Source organism: Plodia interpunctella, chromosome 12 (assembly GCF_027563975.2).
Source record: "Plodia interpunctella isolate USDA-ARS_2022_Savannah chromosome 12, ilPloInte3.2, whole genome shotgun sequence".
NCBI classification, from domain to species: domain Eukaryota; kingdom Metazoa; phylum Arthropoda; class Insecta; order Lepidoptera; family Pyralidae; genus Plodia; species Plodia interpunctella.
The window spans coordinates 6,776,524-6,794,568 of NC_071305.1; the positions used below are offsets into that span (position 1 = coordinate 6,776,524).

At 32.9% G+C, this 18,045-nt stretch overlaps 1 protein-coding gene across 1 annotated transcript in view; it reads right to left on the reverse strand.

The window, feature by feature from the left end:
- The window catches only part of Sik2 (Salt-inducible kinase 2), a 52,236-nt gene that overhangs the window by 25,380 nt on the left and 8,811 nt on the right, over positions 1–18,045 (reverse strand). The window contains exons 2-4 of the mRNA XM_053752526.2: positions 9,964–10,080; positions 3,302–3,365; positions 1,030–1,145 (exon numbers count right to left, since the gene is read on the reverse strand). Coding sequence (XP_053608501.1) covers positions 1,030–1,145; positions 3,302–3,365; positions 9,964–10,080 — 297 coding nt within the window. The remainder of the gene's footprint in view (positions 1–1,029; positions 1,146–3,301; positions 3,366–9,963; positions 10,081–18,045) is intronic.

The following is an 18,045-nucleotide window of genomic DNA, read 5'->3' on the forward strand; positions in this document are numbered from 1 at the left end:
AACACGATGAGTTGAAGATGAGAAACTTCGATACTCGGGCAACAGAAAATCTTTTGCAAGTATCTTAAATGAGAAAACGTAGGCATGCTTGTCTTACATACATTTACATACACACACATTTTGAAACATTCATTGGTAAAAGTAAGTAACTTAGCATGCACACTGACTGTGAAGATTGAGAATAGTTAAATTTGATGTGTGTAACAATGCTATTGTCGCAAGTATTAATTTATGTGCTCGTAACTAAGCATAATGGACATAAAGACATAACAGTTTTTTTTTATTATCGATCTACTTTTTTTTCTGTTCAATTCAGAGTGTGCACTTGTATTAAATTTGACATATGTTTGTACAGATATTGCATAAAAGCGCAATCATTCACTGTCGTAGTAACAAGAAAAAACGAACGGACTAAAGTATTTGTGACATTATCTAATCTAAAAGTTATCTGAATCATCATTATCTGCTATTTACGTGGAAGATCACATGATTTGCACTCGGTGACCTAATTGTCATCCGTCTGATTAATCTTTTATTTGAAGCAACTTCTGGAAATCTTTTCATACATTACTACGCATTGCAGCAGAGTACATAATATCCTATACGTCTCTGAATATCGTCAATAGCATGTAGCTTTGATTTTTATTTTTTGTTAAATGTTATCCATGTGTTCCTAAAACCATAGATTTAAATCAAGTCTCAATCGTAGGTTTTGCTCTAGTTAAAATAAAGCTAGATCAGTGTTGAAAGTTATATAGTCAATTCAGTTTACACTTCACATATGATAACTGTATAAAATTAGTTTTTAAATAAAAATGACACATTGTTCATATTATAAATTCTATTTTCAAAACAGTTTATTGACGGTGCATAAGCTGATAAGGATAAAATACTTTTTTGATAAACAGTGAAGGAAATTTTCTTTTTTGTTATGAAAAAGTTAGTTATGAAAAATCAGTTTCCAAAATTTACCAAAAGATTTCTTTGACCTATTCTTATTACGTACCCAGAGTGCACGGATCGGTTTACCTTGAGATCTCTGTGGACTATTCGCCTCTCGTGGCAGTACTCCACGGCAGACAGGATCTGCCAGAACTTCCTCCGGGCCGCCTGCTCTGCCATGCGGCCATACCTCGCGATGTAATCTGAAGCAATAACATTATTGAGACATGCTAGAATATCCCATTTTATCTGGTTCTGATCTACTAATTCTGAAAATGACAGAAGAAAGATCATTTACAGCGAGAAGTTTCCAAGGAACTTCCCTAATTACCTTGCGATGTAATCTGAAGCAACATTGTTGAAACATGGTGGAATATCCAATCTAAATTATCTGCTATCTACTATTTCTGAAATTGTGAGGAGAAAGATCGTTTATTCCCTGAAGTATCTTAGGAAGTTACAAATTGCTTTTTTAAGATAATACTACAATTTCAAAGACATAGATTGAAGTCGGTAGCTATCGAACCTAGGATGAACGAACTATTGATATTACAATGAACGTTTCAACTGTTGATTATTGTAATTCACCTGTGTCAGACTCTCACAAAATTTTATTTTAATACATTACGATTATTTGTCCTGTTTACCTACGAAACACGAAAAATGCAATTGCGCGACGAATGAGATCTTCTGCGACAGGTGCGAGTACAGCAGACTGCAATTCGCGTCATTCTTGTGCGACACCTGCTATTGTAAACACCAATGGGGAAATAACCAGTCGCGTGCCTATGTGAATACGCTTTTAGCCTTCCAATGACAGTGATACACTAGGAGGACATATTATGTTCCTCAATAGTCTTGTTTCTTTAATGTACGAAGCGTATAAAAATCAGCTGCCTAGTTCAGTCAATGAAAAGTGATTGTTAATGTTCAATTGAAAAATTTGGTGCTCAGTTATCCCTGTGTACCTACATTGCATCATATTAAACATGTACATCCATAGGGAAGGCCAGTGCCCAAGAAGTGCTGACATCAAGATGATGGTAGAAAGATGAATATAAGTATCACGAAAGATGTGATAAGTTATAAGATACATTAACAAAAGTGTAAGAAGTTTTCGGGGTTGATTTAGGAGAATGATTTATTTTGTATTTTACTTTTCGAAGATTTTGAAGTTTGACGATTTTAAAGCTCGCAAGGTGATAGGTGATTGTCTGATTTATTGGGCATAGTTATTGCCTTCTAGGTACTAGGCTTTGTTATATTTATGATTCTGAGAAAAGACAGGGTCAAATCAAACATTTTGGCTTGGCAAAACAGCAAAGTTTTGGGTTGGCTACTCAAAGGCGGCGAGTTATAAACAAATATTGAATCAGGTGATTGCACCGTGTTGGATTCAAAGCGAAACTTTGCTATAGTGATTGTTATGTTGCTTCTATTGCTTTGTATATCCTACTTCTACTAAATGCGAAAGTTTGTGAGGGTGTGTATATGTAGAGTTTGTAACACGTTAAGGCAAAATCTACTGGACGGATTATTATGAAATTTGGTACCCGGGTAGAATATATCCTGTAATAATACACAGGGTAATTTTTCTTTTCTTCGGGTTCATTTTCGAAATTACCACGGGAGAAAAGCCCTGGGGCGCAGCTAGTATTAAGTAAACTTTACGCCCGATGCTCTTCAAGATGGTGCATTGAATTTTCCTATCTACTGATACAATTTTCTTACTTTTATTCTTAATATCGTCTGTGTTTATTTTAAGTTTTTTCTCTGAATATATTCAAGGATTGATTGAATCCTTGTAATTAATTCATACACTTTTGTTTTATATAAAATAGGGTTCTATTATAGTCCTGTCATATTACGAATTTAGTTTTCCATGATTCTGAACAATATTAATTAAATCCCCGCGCTGTATAACAAAAAGCGAAAATAATCAAAATTGAAATCATTTCTTACAGCACAATATTCATGAAAATGCGAGCTTTCAGGGGTTTTGGGCGACCGTAGTCAGCTGTGCGCGAAATTGCTTCTCCCCGCCCTTTCCCCTCCAAATGCCCGGCGTTACCCTGCATAGTGACGTCATTGGTGGCTGCTGACGTCATAGACAAAATGGCCCCGAACTTACGGCCCTTAATCGATCTCTGGGTTAAAGTTGAATGCGTTTTTCGTCGTCGATTTACGAAATACGCGGCGCTGGCTTCGTTCTTTATGGGAAATTAAACATCTGTTTAATTTATAGTGTTAGCAAGATGAAAATAAGATTTTAGAGTTAAATCGTACACTGATCTTTTGCTTACTAGTTACCTTACTTATCACGTTTAACGTTCAGTTTATCAAATATTAATGCACTCACCAAAAATTTCTCCTTTACTTGCGTATTCAGAAACTATGTATATCATATTCTTCGTCTCCATGACCTGAAACAAAACAAAAAATAAGTCAATTTTATTTAAAAAACCAATGTCATGCATTTGTGTCGCAATAAAAATTGTGTTAATAAACATTTCGTCATACAACTTCCGTAAAACCAATTTTTGGAAGCCCAAATATATAGAGTACCTACATAATATTATAATAAGGAAGTTATAAAATGTATTTGTCTCAATATATTATGCATATTATTCTAATGTTTACGTATCGACTCCAGCATATTATTGGAAATAACTTCCTACACATATAAATCCAAACTTTGACAAATAAAATCGTTAATACAAAGACAGGTGATCATTCTGAACACTAAATACATATATCAATACAACAATTTGCATTGTAGGTACTATTGAACATATAGATAAATGCAAAACTTAAAAATAGCCCCGTCTCGAGCAATATTTTGATTATTTTAGCGGGTTTTTTTCAAAAACATTCAATTTTTAATTTTTAGTCTGAAGTAGAATAGTGGGCCGTGTATAGCAGGAGAACTCGTGCCCGTGAACCGACCTCGGCCGAGACGTAAAAATGTAAACCATCACTAAAAATATCTCAGAAATGTTCGTGACTCACTGTTGTCTGTCAGTCTGAACCAGCGGCTTCAAAACATCGCGGAAGACATAATTTTGCTTGTATTTGTTTCGTAACCAAACATTACGTGCCAAGCCTACCGTTTTCTATTGAATTGTTTGTCGCTAATAAAGCTTTATACACTAATCATATTACTTTTCTCACAATGATCAAATAAAATTCATTCAGAAATTAGACCTTCACTGGGACTTTTTCACGTCAGATTTTATAAAATCAAAATCAAAATCAAAATCAAATCATTTATTCAGAAATTAGGCCTTCACAGGCACTTTTTCACGTCATAATCTAAATTAAATGATGTTTACCAAAGCTACAAACTACTAGCATTTCGGAACGACCACTGCTGAGAAGAAATGCCGAAAGAAACTCATTCAAACAGTGTTGGTCCCTATTATGCCAGAAGGGCTTACCATTTTTTATATATAAATTTATGTATAATTTTTTATCAGTAATATAACATTAAGTACATAATAAAGTACATGGTCAAAATATATTACTTATATAGTTATTTCTAATAAGCTACAAACTACTCACATTTCGGAACGACCCTGAGAAAACATGTCGAAAGAAACTCAATTCAAAAGTGTTGGTCCCTATCATGCCAGAAGGGCTTACCTACCATTATTGTTTTTTACATTTCTTTTTCCAAAGTACATAAGTACATAATCAAAAAATAAACAAAAAACGTATTATGAGTTGTTGAACAAGTTCGTCTGTTTTAATTACAATTAACAGCGGATACGATGTCTGATTGTTCTTCATGAACGGAAATGTTCCTTTCCCGTCGCAGTACCCAAGGATACAACAGTAGCCATTCAGGATGACAGAAATGTTTGTATACATGTTGCATTAGTACATCGAAGCACTTCATTGAGGCAATACTTGCATTGTTCACACGTTACGAAACGCGAAGCGTTTGTGGTTACAGACATTTTGCAGACACATTATAAAAAATAGCTAAGTAGGTATGTACTTATATTCATTTTAACATACTATGGTGAACCAATTAAAGTAGTTTATTATTGTTAAATGATAAAACACAGTATCTTCAGATAATTGCAATCACAAAAATGTCGTTTTCAGATCTCCCTGGCCCCTGAACTTGACGAGAATGAAAATAAAATAATGCGATGTCAAAATTTATGTAAATCTTATTCAATTCGATTTTATTTCTCGCATCTGAGTAATATTAAAAAAATTTATAAATGCAATAGGAATATTATCCTATTGCATTTATAAATTTTCGCAACCAAACCCGGATCAAGGATTTATTTCAAGTACGCGAATAAAATTACATGGTATCGGCAGCCGGCCATTTCTACAGACTTACAAACATTTACCTACGTTGTGCAATGCGCAGTCTATTCCGAAGGAAGAATGTGGCCATTTTGGTATGAGGCCGGGAAGAATACGGTTTATTTATATCTACTTCGCATTAATTAACGATAGGTAAATTAAAATATAAGTGTTTCATGTCTTCAATAGAAGATGAGAGATGTATTGAATATAAATTTAAGGTGTAAGTCCTAATTGAATGAGATCAAAAAGGCACAACACTCAGAAGCAATTCGGTACACGAGAGACTCATCAGTTTGCGGAAAGATCGATATGATATTAATTTAGGAATAATAAACACATTATTACGTACAGTGATAAATATATTGCAAAAGCTTGGTTTTTCCCATTAACAACTGAAATTACATAACATATTGTCTCTACGTTTTTTAAAACGTAGATGAACGTGAGTCCAGAATGAAAGTGAAATCTGAATAATATGCCAGAGAATTTTTATAATACCTAATCCTAAATGGACGAAGACAGTGAACTAAACTTTATTGACAGCCGACTTTGCAATGAATCCGATTTGACATGTTGGAAATTGGTTTAATTTATATATTTTAGAAGATTTAATTTTATTCGAGTTTTAGTCGAATAACCTTGTTGTAAGAAGACATTTAAATGACTTCGTTTTCTTTTTCTTAGCCTTATATTTACAGCATGGAAAAATACTTGAAAAATTAAGTCATACTTAAAATTTCAGATGAATGAAATAGTCAGGCACAACTATTTTATTAGTAAAGCGATATTAATTTTCAATGAACCTATTTACATAAAATTCAATCAGAGAGTAAATTAGGTTCAGGCGTGTACTAAATATAGAAATAGCACGTGGAGGGTTCATCTGTTGTTGTGCAAAACGTGCCAAAGGTAGGACGTTGATTAATCGATGTTTTCCAGTCCCATTGTGTACGAAATATATCCACGGAAGTCAGTAAGGTCGTGTATATACGACCTACATGGCATAGTGGTTAACTTGTCTTCCGCCCTAGAATACGACCGCTACATATCCTTCCGTGGATGTCGTACGAGGCGACTAAAGGATACATAGCTTTGACAGCTGATAGTAGACATTCTCAAAGAGAGTCGGCATCAGGCAAGAGGCTAGTCATAAAAGCAAGGTTTATTTTTTATACCGACTGCCGCGACTTCTAAGTACCACAGCCGTTAATGCAATCGGGAACACATAAAGATGAGAGACAGAGTTGTTTCTATTTTTGCTATCATCAACTCTTCATATTTTGGTCATGACTAGTCGTTTATGTTTTAAAAAACCCAGAACCAATAAATTCAAATTAATGTTTTATTAGAAACTACGTAGATATCGATTTAGTTCCCTTTGAAACAAATTGCATCGCTAAGATAGTCCAATGTAACGTAAACAAGAAATTAATGTTTATCGTGACAAATGACTAAACACACACAATATTGTAACGCAATATATATAAACGCAAGATTATTTAATATGTCAAAACATAAGCGCTTACTTTAAACGTCCTCTATATTATTTCAGTTACGCGTTAAATAACTTTATAAGTATTTGTTAAATGGTTCTTAATTAAAATTAAACTTCTTGAATAATTAAAACTTCTATTCTCATTAAAAATTTATGTTACATTTTAATGATCTATTCAAGATCCAGGCATGAAATCTTATTTACTTTCGTTAAATTGGATTTGTCGCGTTTGTGCGATGAATAATTAGATTTTGCAGTTATTTGCCTTGGAGATGAAACTGTGAAAATACAGCGTGAAGTGATATATAGGACTGTAAAGCTTTCATAGTAAATTTACTGGCTAACAAAAATTCAAACATGAATATGAAAGTACGTAGGTTATTAGGTAGGTAAATTTATAAAGCTGAGCGCTAACTGCAAGTTATATCTGGAGAAATGATGAATTCATAAAGACAGATGACATCCAAATCTTAAAGGTCAAAAAGGATGAATAATGAATATGAAGAATACATATAAATAAATAAAACAACTCGACAGATGTGAAGCTAAATACCTATGTTGCACAGACTTATATATTATTTATATTAACCTCAAGTTATGTTGTTAGTGCTGATCGTGTCCTTAGAATACTTTATTTTCCAGCAAACGCGAATATATAAGACTAAGTACCTCCAATATTCTCCTCCTATGATTCTTATAAACTCAGTACAGCTTTGGTAAAGCTGTACTTTATAATGACTTTATATTAGATCACTATTTCATTAAACTATTATCTCTGTGCTATCATTAAAATGTTAACTAGTAGTTTTCATTCAACGCCAATAATTTTATTACAAGCTAGCTGCAGAGAATAACGTTACTAGTACTGTCGAACAAGACAAGTGTACCTACGATACATGGTCCAAAAAGCCAGTTGCTTGAAAAACCCAGTCACTAATAAGCCTTTTGTTACCCAATGGCCTTGAGTACCTATTATGCCTGTGCTAAACAATCGAGTCATGAATGACCCTTTTATTCAACCACCCACATTTAGGTATTATGTTTTACAATACTGGAACATCGACAATAGACTTTGTGGAGGTGTACTTCTTAACACTGATTCATACTTAGAAGGAAATGAGAAAATACTTGAGGCAACACGGAGGAGTTTATTCGGAATTCTATTTGTTTTCAGACAGAAAATTCGCGAGCAAGGAGGTTAAAGTACAATGTTAAAGTCTTATGTAAAAAGTATAATATTTAACAAAAACATTTTCCAACTACGTAACAATAACTCAATTGACATTAGCAAGATAAGTAAAGTTTCAAACCGATTTCTAGTTAGTACCAAATTCCTAAAGCCAAACTGAATACAAAGTTTTTTTTTGTAAATCTAGTCAGGTTTATATAGGTACCTCGTACAGCTATTGAAGGATATGTAATAGTTATTGTCGTTGACATAACCGTACCTGCTGAGCATGTGTCTAATGTTGCCTTAACGGTGCATTCTGCACCAGTGGCTCAATCTAACGGGGTAATAACACCATTGTCATCATAACGTGAAGTAGCATTACGAACCATTTCACAACGATCAATCAGATCTTTGCTACTACGTGGGAGATTTTCAACAAAGAGTCCATAGTTCCATTTCCATTAGACTATTCATCAAAATTGATTTCTTTGCTGAATCTACGAATATCAATTCAGGTTTTGAATACCTTTGTCAATACAAATAAAACAATGTCACGGGAATCTAACAGCGACTAGAAATACTCAATTTCCTATTGTCCTAACGGGATGAAAACATCATTGTCATCATATTATGCACTGTAATGTACTCATCGTGCTCCATCGACCAGCAAGTCGCTAATTCTTGCTTTTGTTACACTGATGTATACTTACTGCTAACGGCCCAATGCACTAACGCTTGTACAGTCAGCATTGTTAACTTGCTACATGGACTCTATGTGCAGGCAAAAGTGGCGGATTTACAACGAATTTGAATAAGTTGATGAGCTGTCATGTGTACGACCGATGACCTCGAGTCATTGCCTTGTGTACTGTTTATACCCGTTATGCTTCATGTTTTTTTAAACCAAAATTAGTTCGCGTACTTACTACTTGAAAGTACCGTAACATAGGTTAATATAACTGTTAATCTGTTTCACCTGCCCTGCTTGGGAATATATCAAGTTTTGAGAAACTTTGAGACCGCGACACTTTTTGTACGAACCAATGACACCAAGTTTATCAACACTGACTAATGAAACAAGGTTTTTATTTTAATTTTTAAGTTTAATAACATATGTGTAATTGACATGCAATTATCATTTTTGTAATCACTCAGGGTTAATGAAGATGTAAGTAATTACTTACTATGAAATACGAGGTCAAGTATTCGTACGCTTCCGAAAATGTAATTAATAACTACATTTTCTTAAGACAAGGTCTTCGAGTTTTTTTGTTCAATAAAAATTTGGAGCTCATATAAATAAATGTTTCTTACTTTTTGCCCCCATGCATCATACTAATTTAATAATAAATTCACATCGACCCAACAAAAAAATTAGAGCATAGGGCCATAAGAGCAATTTCTTTTATTTCTATACCTAAATGATTAAATTTTTTTTGTTCAAACGCATGAACACTCACTAGAAATAGTCTTTAGACGTTGCTTGAATTTTCTTTACTTATTTGGTTTCTTTCACAAGTCTCAGGCGGTCTAAATATGGTATAATTAAATTTACCAATAGGTACATATCATGTGCGGTTGATAAAGTGTCGATGTCACTAAAGAAGGCAAACGTGCTGAAGACAGACAGACACGAAGACACACGCAAACATAATATTATCACATTTGCGTGAGTGAACGATTCACTTAATACACTTAATTTATTAGCAAATAATTGGGACATCGACGTTTCTATCCTAACATCTAATAATCAAGATTACTTCAACTACTTCAGAATTAAGCTACTGAAGTTCCTGAATAATTTCCTTTTGCCACATAACTACTGACAGAACATTACGATGAAAAATAAATGCACATCAAGAGTATGAATCAAAGTTCTGACGAAGCAGATTTATAATTGAGAATTTTTTGAACGGTTACGTATTCATAAAATACACCTCACATAACATTTCATGTGTGGAAGAAATTAGGGGAAGCTTTTGCCTAGCAGTGGAACTTAAACAGCTAGAAATAAAATTACATTACTTACCTGATAAAGCTTAATTATGTGAGGATGATCCAATCTCTTCATGATATCCACTTCTCGGTAGACCTTCTGAAGGTTGCTGGCGTCTAATTGTGATTTATCTATTATCTTAATTGCTACCTGCAACAAACATAAATATTTTTGATAAACTGATAATTATAGAATGTGGCTGTTCAAGACAGCTATTAATTAATAGTTCAACTTTAACCAAGTTGAACGAGCATTGATAAAAAGCGCAATGAGTAAGGTACCTACAGAGATAATCAAAGTACTCGTATATATCATAGAAAATAAGGTGACAACATAGAGAATATAATAGAAAATTTCTTAAAAACCTATTTAAATATTCGGAGAAAAGATTTAACAAATTCTTACATCTAAATTAAATTAGTTGAGAATAAATCTAAAAAAAAATACCGACGTCATTATGAAATCTCTCTCGGCGAAATGATACTATTGTAACTGGAAGTCTATTGAAAAAGTTATGATTGAAATACTCTTGAAATAAAAATAACCACATTTGCGCATTCAACTTTATTTTAATGACGATTTTAACAAACATGATTTGTTATATATACACTTGGAAATGATTTCAAAAACCTACAAACCATACAAAAATTGTTTTCAAAATACAAATCTAGGGACTATTTGCAGTTCACTGCTTCATTGCCCACATGACTTTCAAAATACATTATATTTTCAGGAGTCATGACGCCGCTAGTTTGCAGACAGACAGGCACTGACGTCAAGCGGACGTCATCTGAACCATTGAGCCAATTGACGTGATTGAAGTGGTCGCCCACCGCTCCGACCCGTAGGTTCATGCAAAGAAAAGACAAAAAAATTCCATGATGTTAAAAGTATTGCGTGGGTAAATATAGTGAAAAAATTTGAGTAATATCGATTGAGTCGATGAAATTGTTTTAGATAGAGAAATAAAATGCAAGATATGTTTCGCTATGAAGGTTTCAAAGGTCATCTTTATCCATAACAAATAAACAGTCATAATTCCAACTGTAATCCGTTTGGTCTCCTCATTCGGCAATCCAAGGATGAAAGTTATTAAGGAATTTAATCTTCCAAAGCCTAGTCAGAATATAAAATAACATACACCTATAAACATTTTTTTAATTATCTACAGCGAAATGACAACAATCACACTCTATGAATGTCGGACTAAAATTTAAACAAGTTCACGCCTCGTCAATTCCATGAGCACTGCTGAAGTTTTTCTGTAGCCAGCGAGCTGAAGCCTACGCGAATTTTAATCTGGTTTCTCTAATCTAAAACTCTGCTGGACTACAATGTTTTAATGTTATAACTTTACCTAGCCAAATGATAGGCTCATACCATTAACATCTTATATTGAAATAGGAGTAGATATAGTTGAAACGTGTTTATGAAAACAACAGATAAACCTCTAAAATTTTAAGTAATTACTACCATAATATATCATCATGATATATCAAGAGAAAAACTATTAGTGATCTCTTGGTTCATCACTAAGAAGATTAAATTGTTGCTCAGATTAGTCTTCACAGGCAGTGTTCTTCACAGTCCAAGCGGGGTCATTCTAATTATTTGAATTCTGAAGGAACAAACATTATAAACTTGAAGAATAAATTATATTCTGACTTAATTTCACGCGCACTAGTCGAACCAGTTTTTATTTAGGAAGTATAGGAAGAGGAAGGAAATGAGGCTATGAAATGTCGACATTTGATTTATTAGTAGTTTAGTAGTAGTATATCCTCTGCACTAATATCGATAACACAAACATTGTAAATAGGCAGGATTTTGATTTAATATTCCACGCATAGAAACACAATATAGAAATTGTTACAGAAATGAATATAAATAAATGGTATCGTGTTATTATAGTCGTCAACACAACAACATCGAAAGGATTATACATATGTAAATTTTGGACCTCTTTTGAAAGATTTTGATAGAAACCGGTTTTCGTAGGAAGGTTTTAATTATTTTCAGTAATATCAATTACTGACATATGTGCGTTAATTATGTTACACTATAACAAATTCATATTGAGAACAATTAACATTTAGGACCTTTTTACCTCAATAATTTTCTATTCTGAATATCTATCTGATGAATTAAGTTTAAGAAATAAGTATTTACTAACGTTAAATTATGTTTGATTGCCACGAACAACATTATTGCTACGGGCGCGAAATTAGACGTGTTTCGTATTGTTGAACATACAATGAATACATGAATGGCAAACTGACAAGTAATATATCAACCCAAATCGACCCGCGCGTAGGAGACAGACATTATTCTGATTCTGACCTTTCTCTCGCTTTGACTGCTACGATATTGCCAGTATTAGAGATAATTATATAACTTTGATATATTGTTCTTCAATATAAATAATTTTGCTGGACGAAAATAGTATTCAATGAACTCTTGATTTCACGTAAAAAAGATTAGTTTTGATTCAAGAAATTAAATTTCTAATTGCAAGATTCCTGAAGGAAATCATTGGCGAGACCAGAAGTTGACGTATAAGGAAGTTGGCATTCTGAGCAATTGTCATTTCGAGCAGTTGGTATTTCGAGAAGTTGGCAATAGGTATAATAAGTTGTCAATTCGCGAGCGGTCGGCATTTTAGGAAGTTGGCATTATGAGCTGCTACGGAATAAAAAACTTACAAAAGCTATAATTACCTACAGCCAGATTAGCAGAAAGTTGCAAAATCAAAGCGATACAATAGTGTGAATTCGTTGACGAAAGCGATGAGATTCACAGCATTGTGATTGTGAATAATAAAACTGCTCCCCACATTGCCAACTCCAACTTTGTTTCCAATCAAGATATATTGCTTAATTTTTAATTGAGCTATGAGTTTACTAGGGTAAAACTAAGCAATCCCTATATCAGCAATTTCCCGTTGTATCGATGGGAATTATAGGATAGGATTAGGAATCAATATTAAAAATCAGCGGTCGTTGCTCACGTTTGTTTTGTAGTGCGTAGATAGGAACAGGATACAGATTGGAATTGCAGTATGTGAACGGTCAGCCGGCGACATTGACCCCATTGTTGCGATAGGAGAATTACGCACGTCTTTACGTCACAGACGAACCGCGAGCGAGCGATTCTCATTTCGATTAATTGTTATCATTTGTTTTGAATAAAAAATATTTCTATAATATTTATTAATTTGAAGTTGCTTTGCTACAGTATTGTGTGATACATTACTAAATTGATACAGCTAGTGCACGAACATTATCGTTAAATGCGCGCAAATTTTGGTATCGAATTAAATTTCAAAAGTGATTTTCCACTTTTTCAAACCTTTTATTCTACTATTGACTTGTTGTTGTTGAACTTGAAAAGTATTTTTCGTTGAAAGTATGTCCATTCCATGCATACGTACGAAAGAGGCAACAAAGCCCTAATGTTACATATAGCAGGAATTTCATAAAATTTAATGGAAATTTTTAAAACTATTGTTTAACTATGTCTTACAAAACAAATATTACTTTTGAGTAGGTAGAATAAAAATACTGTTTTCAAAATATTTACGTTACAGACTATGGAATGACGTTAGTTAAACACGAGACAATCGCGTGCTTGAAATACATATATATATATATATATATATATATAGGATAAGATGTCCGCATTTCTACCAGAAACCATATAAAACATAATGAATTAGTGTCTCTGTATTGTCATTTAATGGATGCGCTGGCGTCTATGAGCGCTTTTTCAGTACCTAATAGACAATAATAAAACAAGGGAACATAAATAAACTGTATTCTAGAAAACATCGATTATTATTTAATCTATTACCTATGCTATCTTTATTTATCAACAATGACAGTAGGCAAAAAGAAAATAACACTACAAATATAACATTTTATAGGTTTGTTTGATATTTGCACTTATATGGCCATAGTGTTCTTACTGATTGATCCTCTCTCACTCTCGAAACAATATTAAGCCAATGAGAGGCGTCAATCACCTACCTATAACAATTTTAAGGTCATTATTTTGTTTGACAGAGTACAATATTTATATTATCAAAAGGTTATGCTATATGAAATAGTTTCGTCTTTTGTCCGAAATGGTTTTATTATTGTACAAATATTCCATGATTGAAAATAGCCTAGAAGGAAGGTATTTTTGGAACAATTAATAACGGACAAAGAGACGAAAAATTTTAGATCGGGGTCAACATTTTAATTCTAGGTAAATTACTTATTCCTTACAGACCTAGTTTATTCAAACTGGTAACAATAAAATGAATGAAATAAAATAAACCCATTGCGAAAAATGTAATGAAAGACGGCAATTTACCTTATTGAAGTAGACTTTACGATTCTAGTGAATGACTAATTACTTCAAGTACAAAAGGCTTTTTCAGCTAATTAATAGATAAATTAAAATAAAATATAGCCTGTTTCATCTGCAATACAGTCTAATTATGTTCTTTTCCTTCACCATAGAATATATTACTAACCGCTAATAGGAAAGAATGCCTAACCCTTTTTTCATCCTTACTATCCATGCTAATATTAGAAATATGAAAGTGTGTTTTTGTGTTTGTTTGTCAGTCTTTCACGTCAAGACGGAGCTACAAATTGAGGTACTTTTTGGTGTGGAGATACCTAGTTGGAGAGTGTGATAGGCTACTTTTCGCCGCGGGCGGAGCCGCGGCCAATAGCTAGTTGCCCATATTTAACAAATAGTATCTTGAATCTTCATTTCATAACTTGAACATTAAGTTTAGTAAGTATAGATTGGATATACATTACTAGTACGGACCAATAGCTCACATATTCAGACCAAACTGGACCATCCCTTCCGGACTACCCAGACAGTATTCTGTCTGTGGACAGTAGTCCGGAAGGGATGGTCTTTTAAACACAAACAGCAGAAACGCGCGTCCGTCCATTGAACGATAACCTTTACGGTTGCTAAACCGAAGGTTCACCGGTCACTGGAATGCATTGTCTGACAAGGATTCGTATGTAGGCCTGCTATCACTGCACTTAGTCCCAGACAGAGTGATATTATGACATACTTTGTTTGTTTATATCCTATTGACGTAATAACCGGCTTACATAACCTTATTTTTTCTTCAGTAGGTATCCTCTGAATGGATTACGTTTAGATTATGTTTAAAATATAGTCTTTGTGTTACATAGGCACATTTCCAAGAGCTTGATGGTAACCTTGGAAGAAAGTTAGTCTGCAAAATACTTTAGAAATAAGATTGATTATTGAAAACCTATTTCCATATGTACCCACCTGATTTCGTCATACTAATCTCTCTCATTACGCCAGCTTATCTCTGTCAATGTAAATATGAACATTACCTACAGATGTCATTCATACAACTGCACATACAACTGCAACATATATAATTTATCTGTTTTTGTAAACCGATGCCTAAAATAAATACTGTTTGTTGTTCTCTCTGGCAATGCCTGAGTTCTGACTCCGAGATAAAATCGTGTGCGGTCGTAAAATTGATCTCTTTATTGCGCCACCTCCCGTCATTTATCAGCGTTTAAGTATGTATTAAGTATTATATATATATACAAAAAAAATGTATCGAGTAATTTTATTTCGGAAATTTACTAATTCTATGTCTTAGTAACTAAGATCACAAATGGATACACTTAGCAGCAACAGAAACATATAATTTTCACGATGAATTTTAGTTATCGATGTATGTTGGAATTTCTAGACCATTTCCTTTGGTCCATTTTCATAATGGATTAAACTAGTTATCAGAAAGGGCTATTTTGACCATTATTCATAAACATTAGCTACGAAAAAGAAAATTATTTATGCTGATATAAATAAACTGTCAATAGGTTAATGTATCGTTGTTCAATTGTTGTAAATATTTTGGTTACACATCGTCAAGTAAATCCAGATAAGAGTACTTATTCACCTGTCACGATAGCTTATCGATATCGATGTCGATAAAATTATAGAATCCCTGTGACGCGTGACGCGGCCATGTAAACAAACCCAGATAACACACAAAAATTATCACGATAATGGCGTGGAAATTGTAAGGAACATTAAAATAGATCTTTAATTTCGATATACCTATTGTGTCAAACATCACGCATATTCTGCGTGAAAAATAGTCTGATCGAAGCCAATAATATATAAATAATTTCTTCTGTAGCAAATATTTCAAGGTCCATAAATAATTAAGAATGATGAGAAAATGTTATGATGAACGATGTAAAATCAGAAACAGAAACATATAATTTTATCAACGACAAACATTTTGCAAAATAAATCTGTTGAAATTGCAATTGGTAAGGAATCTATCAGAAGATAAATTAGTTACGCTTGTGGCGTACGTTGATGACATCGTTCCGATCGCTACCTAATATCAAATTAACGATTAATTTCATGAACGAGTGCGGAATTGATGCCACGACATATCCGATGTTCACTGACCGAATATTTAACCACTTTGACAAATATGTCTTGGAATTATTACTTACTATTTATTAGTAACACAGTAAAAATACTGTACGTATCGGCGTCAGACGTCAGAAGTCAGGAAAGAAGTGGATTAATTCGGCCAAACTGACATGGGTTCGATAGCTCATTGGTTAAAAGCTGTTCCTATATATAGTTATCATTCAAAATTAATCTAACAGCATTTGTGACTATTTAAAAAAATTTGTTTGAAGTAAAGAGCACGAAAATAAACGAAGTAAACACAATAAATAATTCAATTCAAATTTACGACTTGGTATATAATGAATTACCATCCTCCATACATTTAACATGGAAATTTAAATATTTGCGTAATTTAACGTAATGCTTTTCCTAAATCGGTGTAGGAGTAAAAAAATCTTAACAATTAAGTAATATCCTAGGGGCGGAACATGACCATTGTGTTGCCATATAGTTTATTAAAAATTGTTTGTTTCGGTGTTATTTTCATTAATAATTTAAATTTATAAATATATATTCATATGTATATTTTATGTGACGTCTATTTTGGTATGCTTCTGTACTGTATGCTATAAATATATTTAGAACAAGCGTAAGAAAATGTACTTAATATTATGTACCTACCAACATAACCTAATTTTAATAAACAAGTTTCTATTTGGGTTAAGGATATAGTAATAAGCAATGCGAGTATATTTGTATGATAATTTAATAATGTGTACCTACATATATAATAAAGAACCGAAGCTTGAAGTTAGTGGAAAGGGTTTGCTTAATTAATATGGGTCCTTTTAGTGATTATAAAATAATTACTTATATAAAATATATATTTCAAAAGTCCCATGAAAGTTAAAAATTCTATATTTATGTGCTATATCTATTCTAACACATATAATATCCTATTAATATTATAAATGCGAAAGAGGTTGTATTTGTGTACGTTTATTTGTTACTCTCTATTGGACGGATTGTTATAATACTTGGTACTCTGGTAGAATAGAATACTTTTTATCTCGAAATTCCCTCGGGAACAAAATCTTGGGGTGGAGCTAGAATATTAATAAATCTCTTTAAGTCAGTCTTCTCGATCTACCTTGTGACATTACCATATTTTTTACTAAGTACTGGTATTTCATTCGTAAATTGGTTCTACAATAATTGATATCAAACACTAGTATCAAAACACTCCAAATTGATCTTGTTTTGTACTTATGTACTCTCGTTCACGGCTAAGTTTCACATTAGATAAAAAATACTTCGGCTTGGTAATGGAATGTTTTATGTAATGGAACTTTTCGAACACATATTAATAATTATCACATGGATGTCAATAAAATGAATTTTTTGTGGGCGAATTTATGATCATGAATATTGTTAACCGTTTATGAGTCAGTAGTTAGTGATTATTTCTTAATAAGAATCTTAGTAAAGCCTTAAATATGTCCATAGCAATATAATAAATTTGTGTAAATTTTTTTAAACACGAGTTCGTGAATTGCGTTGCTTTGGCACTAACCTCGTCCTGTCACCACTCGCTAATGACCAAAGGACGTCAAACTTAAGTAAACTTTTACTAAATATTAGATAACGTATTCATGTGTAGTCAATGGCAAAACAACTTGA